Below are 7,998 nucleotides of genomic sequence, written 5' to 3' on the forward strand. Positions count from 1 at the left end.
AAGCATGTTCTGAAAGAAAGGGCCTGATCTTCCTAATGTTGTATAAAGCAAATCTGCAGGACCGGGCAGTTTTAGCAATGTGGTCTGAGAAATTCAGCTTATCATCAATCATAACTCCAATGTTTCTGGCTGTTTTTGAAGGAGTTATGGTTGATGTGCCTATATATATATATATATAATAAAATATTATAGATGTGCCTATATATATATATATATATATATGTATGTATATATCAGTCATATTTTATTGTATATTTGTGTTTTGTGATAACTCCCGAGACCCTGGGTGCAATTTCCAGAGAATGCAAGAATTGATAACATGTTTACATTATTGCATTGTAAATTGCTTTGAAGTCTAATATTATCAAGAATTAATGTTGACTTTAAAATAAAATAAAAAAAACCTTAAACCTAATATTAGATGTATTAACCTAAAAAAAACAAACACATATTCTTCTGGTAAATTGAAATGTATTGTTTAGTGCTTACCAAAAAAACAAAAAAAACAACACTCTTGAGTTCTCTCCTTTACCATCCATGGAACCTTTTCATTCCACAAAAGGTTCTTTATAGTGGAAAAAGTTCTTTAGATTATTAAAATGTTCTTCACTCTAAGAAAAAAATGGTTATTTTAAGAACTGTTCACTGAAAGGTTCTTTGGGGACCCAAAACTGGTTCTTTTATGACATCATTGTGAAAACCCTCTTTTGGAACCTTTATTTTTAAGAGTGTATTGAAATGCATCTTTGTCGAGTTGATTTTGTTTCTCATGAATCATCCTCAGTCTTCCTCGTCTGATATTTCACAAATACAAACTTCTTTTTTTTTCATCAACATTAAACATGGAAAGGAGAGATAAACACTGTTTTCACAAACCATATTCAGATTGGTTTTATTTATTTATTTTAACAATACAATAAAATAGCCCAAGATAAGAAAGCCAAATGAACCTGTAATTTACTCTTTTTTTTGGTGATTATATTTAATTATTTTACAGTTTGTAAAATCTTTTAGCACCACCTTGTACCACCTAAAAAAAAAAAAAAGAACAATCCTCAATACACAATCAAGTGCAATCCCATTACTGTCACTTCATCATATACAGGAGTTCAACAGTCAGTGGAAATCTTCAATGCAGCTCAAAGCAGTGCCAGTGACAGGATAATAGACAGTGTACACAGTACATAATCAGTTATAGCACGGCAATATACAATATAAATACATAGAAAATATATCAAATGATGTAAGTATAAGTTGTGGTGTAGAGGATGGACTGTGAGACTGATAAAGCGCAGTGCTGATGAGTATCTGAATGAGGGAGATCTGCTGCTGAAGAACCTGATGCTGATGTTGATAACAGCGAGAAGCTGGAGTCTCTGGAGTCAGACATTAAGACACACCACAGTGAGAGAGAAAAACAACTAACAACAAAAATATCTCAGAAGCAGCCTAGTCTTACAAAAAGCCTGGCAATGAGTAAAGACGAGCAGTAATAATGAGCAATAATGACTGACAACTACAAGATGGCGCGATTGTTCTCTTTTGGTCATGATTGTGTAAATGAATCTAGTTTCAATGACGGACACAAGCCACAAGATGCAGCGTCTGATCATCTTTCTTTCAGAAGCTCATTAAAATCAATCAGTCGATCAGTAGATGTCGTCTGGATGTTGATGTGATTCAGCTGAAAACAGCTCAACAGAAGACGATCCAGTGTAATGCAGCTCAGTTTGTGTTGTTATCTAGTGCTGTCATTTTATTGTTACTGAAAGTTACGTGTCTTTCAGACCATAACTAAAGAGATGCTGCACAGAACTAAAGTGAAGAAAGACGAGTCTGATCCACAAACCTGCGTTGAGAACTTCATGAAGAAATACTGGAGCAACACGATAACTCAACAACCAAAAGTTAAACTTAAGAGAATCAATGAAAACAAAACTTCAACCTCATCTTTCTCGCATCAGAAACAAAGCAGCAGTCACACATTTACAGAAAGAAACACCAGCACATCACACTGATATTAATGACCAATAAGATGATCTTCACACCAACATCAAATAATCACAGCTCTCTCTCTCTCACATCTCAATTTTGAAAACTTGACGCTTATGCCTGGTTTTGTGCTCCAGGGTCACATATAAAGATGTGACCCTGGAAAATTGAGATTTATATGTCATCTGAAAACTGAATACATAAGCTTTCCATTGATGTATGGTTCATATAGGACAATATTTGGCCGAGATACAATTATTTGAAAATCTGGAATCTGAGGGTGCAAAAAAAATCAAAATACTGAGAAAATCGCCTTTAAAGTTGTCCAAATGAAGTCCTTAGCAATGCATATTACTAATCAAAAATTAAGTTTTGATATATTTACAGTAGGAAATTTACTAAATATCTTCATGGAACATGATCTTTACTTAATAATAATAATAAAGTAAATTAAATAATTAAGATATTATGGGCATAAAAGAAAAACGATCATTTTGACCCATACAATGTATTTTCGGCTCTTGCTACAAACAACGACTTAAGACTGCTTTTGTGCTCCAGGGTCACAAATATATAAACTAGCTATTTATAAAAGCAATAGAAGTTGATACAATTTCAAAATGATGTTGATGCAAATTCTGAATTAGATAAGGTGTGTGTGTGTGTGTGTGTGAAAGAGAGAGAGAAACTGCTTTTGGTTTTTAAGTTCTTTATTAGTTATAAAGCCAAGTGAACAGCATCATACACAAATAGATTACATATCAGAGGACTAAATGTGTTTTTGTTACAGACAGAGATGTGTGTGTTAGTTAGTTTAATGTTTAATGTGACACAGAGACACTGAAGAGTTGTAACTATTAAGTCTAAATCCAGCGTGTAGAGGTTGAGTGAATGTGTGTGTGAGTGTGTGTAAGTGTGTGAGTGTGTGTGTGTCAGAGATGCTGTAGAAGGACAGAGAGCCGGCCGACTCGTCCAGAAACACTCCTACTCTCTTACAGGAGTCTGAAGCAGCAGAGATCTCAGTGAAGTTACGATTGATTCGGACAGTGAATCTGTGATCAGAGCAGATCAGACTCCAGGAGTTCACATTACCTCCAAACACACTGTCATCACTCCTTCCTTTCCTCTTGATTTCTTTATAAGCCACTGATATATGAACATAATCTCCACTCCATTCAGTCTCCCAGTAACAGCGTCCAGTCAGACTCTGAAGTTACGATTGTGACGGACAGTGAATCTGTGATCAGAGCAGATCAGACTCCAGGAGTTCACATTACCTCCAAACACACTGTCATCACTCCTTCCTTTCCTCTTGATTTCTTTATAAGCCACTGATATATGAACATAATCTCCACTCCATTCAGTCTCCCAGTAACAGCGTCCAGTCAGACTCTCTGAACACAGAACCTGAGGGACATCAAATCTGTCCGGATGATCAGGATATGACTGTCGCTCAGAGACACACGTCACCTTTCTGTTCTCCTCAGACAGAACGAGGTGTTTGCTTGCTGTGTTTGGATCCAGTGTGAGATCACAGGCGTCTGAACACAACACACACATTACTACACACACATTACAACACACACATTTACAACGAAACTACAAACAAGAAAACTCTGTCTGATTGAGGACTTACATCTTTGAGGTCCTGCTGTGATCCTGAACTCTCCTCCATGATCCACACTAGAAAACACACACACACAGACACACTCATGTAGTACATGTAACAGCTGCATGAATGAATGTTTGTTGTGCAAATATGCTACAGAAGGATTAAGATTAAATAGATTTAAGAAAAAACATTTTGTGATTTGTTTTTGTGAGTCTTTATTTCTGCAACTATCTTACAACTGTAACTGATCCACACAAATCTAACGAAAAGAGCAAGAGTTCAGAGAGAAAGAGAAACACATCATTTCAGCTATCAAGTGTTACCCAAAAATGAAGAGGCTCAGAGTGTAATTCATTTTAATGAAAAAAAGGCTCATAAAACTGTATAAATATTGCAAAGTATCATAAAATAATGTTTTTTATGAGTTTTTTTTTTTTCATTCAATTTAATTCAGATCTGAGCCTCTTCATTTTTGGGTCACACTTGGTTCTTGAAAAGTTTTTTTTTTTTTTTTTAAGGAAAATCAATGTAATATATTTTTGTTCAATAATATTTTCTGATTATTATTGAGAATTTTGAGGGGATTTTATGATACTATTAAATATTTATACCATTTATTTCAACTATTTTTCTATTCAAATTAATTCAGATCTGAGCCTCTTTATTTTTGGGTCACACTTGGTCCTTGAAATGTAAGTTTATTTTTTTATTTATTATTATTATTATTTTCCCCCTGAGGAAAATCAATGTCATGTATTTTTGTTCAATAATATTTTCTAATTATTATTTGGAATTTTGAGGAGATTTTATGATACTATTAAATATTTATACAATTTATATTAACTATTTTTCTATTAGTTCACAGAAAACATCTTCTGATGCACGACCTTGGACACATCATCTGGCTTTTGTCCTTCCCTAATGAAGTAAATAGCCTTGGCTTCAACTTGGGTGTGTCGGCTGTCCTTGATCCCCTTACTGATTGCCTCAGCGATGGATTTGAGGACCTGGTCGTGCCTCCATCGATACCGGCCCTCACCCAGCGCCTTGGAGCAGCTGCTCAGGATGTTTTCTAATGTCCCTACTTTGGAACAAAGGGGGCATGCAGGTGTTTCTATTTTGCCCCATGTGCACAGGTTGAATGGACATGGGAGGACATCATAGACCCCCTGAATCAAGAACTTGATTCTCTGGGGGTTCCACTTCCAGATGTCCTTCCAAGTGATACTCCGCTCCATCGCCTGCTCCCACTTCATCCAGGCGCCCTGCTGCCGCATGGCCACTGCTCTGCTGGTTCACTCTTCCTCGACTGAAGCTCGCACCTCCTCCTGTACCAGCCTCTGCCTCTCCTGTCCGCTGGCAGAGTCATATCGGGTCGCTCTTAGGCTCCCAAGTCCGGCTCTGCCTTGCGCCACTGTTCCAAGGATGGCCTTGTGCTTCAGTCGAGTTTCTGCTTGCTGGACTGCCTCGGCTGCCCTCCACTTCCTTCCTGTCCTCACAACAATCCCTGCGCCGGACACTTTGGCATCTCTGGATCCAGAGTACTGCAGATGTTCCCGTGCAACGATGAACTCCTCCCTGACTGAGCTAAAAGGGAGCCTGAGTTTGTTGGTTTTCCCATATAGCCCGATGTTACTTAGGCTATGTGGTAGACCCAGCCATCTACGCAGATAGCTGCTCACCTTTTGCTCAAAACCTTCTACCACAGTCATGGGGACCTCATAGATAAGCAGAGGCCAGAGGATTCTTGGGAGGATTCCATGCTGGTAGACCCAGGCCTTGAATCTTCCAGGGAGCCCAGACTTATCAACTGTTCTCAACCATCCCTCCAGGTCAGCACCGGCTGCCTTGATGGAGTCTCTGGCACTCAGTCTACAGTTGAAGACCTTCCCAAGGCTCTTCACCGGACTCTCAGTGACTGACGGGATCTGGTATTCTCCCAGCCTGAAGCGGAATCTGTCTGTAACCTTCCCCTTCTTTAGAACCAAGGACCTGGACTTTGTAGGTTTGAAGCTCATGCGTGCCCATGTCATGAGTCTCTCCAGCCCCTGAAGAATCCACCTGGCTCCTGGTACCGCCGTTGCTGTCACTGTGAGGTCGTCCATGAAGGCTCTTATGGGCGGTTGCCTTACTCCGGACTTACTGAGGGGACCTCTGCACTCCGTTTCAGCTGCCTTGACCAGCATATTCATCGCCAGCGCAAATAGGGTCACTGAGATGGTGCAGCCAGTGATTATCCCCACCTCCAGCTGGTGCCAGTCAGATGTTAGCTGGCCAGTAGTAACTCTCAAGCTGAACTTGCTGTAATAGTCCAGTATGAGATCTTTCACCTTCTGCGGTACATGGTGTTTCTCCAGTGCGACCTTCACCAGCATGTGGGGTATTGAGCCATAGGCGTTGGTGAGGTCCAGCCACAGTACTGCCAGGTCCCCTCTACCTTCTCTCGCTTCCCTAATGAGCTGGGTTACCACGCCCGTGTGTTCCAGACAACCTGGAACTCCTGGTATACCTCCCTTTTGCACAGACGTGTCGTGTAATATATTTTTGTTCAATAATATTTTCTGATTATTGAGAATTTTGAGGGGATTTTATGATACTATGCAGTATTTATACAGTTTATTTGAACTATTTTTCTATTAAAATTAATTCAGATCTGAGCCTCTTTATTTTTGGTTCACACTTGGTACTTGAAATGATAGTTTTTTTAATGTATTTATTTTTCCCCTGAGGTAAATCAATGTCATGTATTTTTGTTCAATAATATTTTTTAATTATTATTTGGAATTTTGAGGGGATTTTATGATACTATTAAATATTTATACAATTTATATTAACTATTTTTCTATTAAAATCAATTAAGATCTGAGCCTCTTTATTTTTTGTTCAAGCTTGGTACTTTTTTTTTTTTTAAGGAAAATCAATGTAATATATTTTTGTTCAATAATATTTTCTAATTATTATTGAGAATTTTGAGGGGATTTTATGATACTATGCAGTATTTATACAGTTTATTTGAACTATTTTTCTATTAAAATTAATTCAGATCTGAGCCTCTTTATTTTTGGTTCACACTTGGTACTTCAAATGATAGTTTTTTTAATTTATTTATTTTTCCCCTGAGGTAAATCAATGTCATGTATTTTTGTTCAATAATATTTTTTTATTATTATTTGGAATTTTGAGGGGATTTTATGATACTATTAATCATTTATACAATTTATATTAACTATTTTTCTATTAAAATCAATTAAGATCTGAGCCTCTTTATTTTTTGTTCAAGCTTGGTACTTTTTTTTTTTTTTTAAGGAAAATCAATGTAATATATTTTTGTTCAATAATATTTTCTGATTATTATTGAGAATTTTGAGGGGATTTTATGATACTATGCAATATTTATACAGTTTTTATGAGCCCTTTTTTTCATTAGAATGAATCTTCATTTTTGGGTCACGCTTGGTTCTTGAAATGTGTATTTTATTTTTTTTTTAATATATTTCTGTTCGATAATATTTTTTTTTTACTATTATTGTGAATGTGGATTTTATGATACTTTGAAACAATTATACCGTTTTTATGAGCCACACTTTATATTTGAATCGTAAAATTCTAAATAATAATCAAAAAATATTATTGAACAAAAATATATTAAATCGATTTCCCTGAAAGAAAGAAATAATCAACAGTGTGAATATTTGACACAAACAATAGCATTTGTCTCTATTTACAGAAACCAAGTCTCTCTGACTGAAGAAACGAGAGAGCAACCAGACCTTTGTGTTGTGTTATTATCATTTATTCATATTAGGGATGCACCGATACCGATACTGGTATCGGTATCGCGCCCGATACTGGCCTCCTGTACTCGTACTCGTACTCGTTAAAATGCCCCGATACCAAACATATCATTATATAATCATTAGTTATTAGCCATTTATATAACTTATCGTTTGATTATTTGATCAGTTATATCATTTTAATTGTTTTATCATTTATTCACTTATTATTTGTATTATGCTTCTATATTTCATATGATCTTATCTTCATATGGTCTCATGATTGTGGGATTCATGAACGGTTTTGTCTGTATGAATAAGAGAGAACGAGGATGGGATATTGTTGTACATCAGTTTGGTATAACACTAAATAGTTGAATAATAATAATAATAATAAATGAACAATTTTAACCAAAATATTTCTGATGACAAACATCTCATGAAGACCCCAGAGAATCATACCAACTCTTGGAGAGTGGGCCCCTGATGTCTCCTTTAAGCAATAAAGCTTTTGTGTCTGTGTGTGTGTGTGTCTTGTGTGTGTGTCTGTCTGTGTGTGTGTGTCTGTGTGTGTGTGTGTGTGTGTGTGTGTGTGTGTGTGTGTGTGTGTGTGTGTGTGTG

The 7,998-nt window shown here is 36.6% G+C and overlaps 1 protein-coding gene across 1 annotated transcript in view; it reads right to left on the bottom strand.

Moving 5' to 3' along the window:
- Nucleotides 1–3,192: 3,192 nt before the first annotated feature.
- Nucleotides 3,193–7,998, bottom strand: part of LOC107740313 (NACHT, LRR and PYD domains-containing protein 3-like) — a 30,066-nt gene continuing 25,260 nt past the window's right edge. Inside the window, exons 4-5 of the mRNA XM_016552752.1 lie at nucleotides 3,629–3,675; nucleotides 3,193–3,533 (exon numbers count right to left, since the gene is read on the bottom strand). Coding sequence (XP_016408238.1) covers nucleotides 3,193–3,533; nucleotides 3,629–3,675 — 388 coding nt within the window. The remainder of the gene's footprint in view (nucleotides 3,534–3,628; nucleotides 3,676–7,998) is intronic.

This window comes from Sinocyclocheilus rhinocerous, unplaced genomic scaffold (assembly GCF_001515625.1).
Source record: "Sinocyclocheilus rhinocerous isolate Xijiao unplaced genomic scaffold, SAMN03320098_v1.1 scaffold2960, whole genome shotgun sequence".
In the NCBI taxonomy this organism is placed as follows: Eukaryota; Metazoa; Chordata; class Actinopteri; order Cypriniformes; family Cyprinidae; genus Sinocyclocheilus; species Sinocyclocheilus rhinocerous.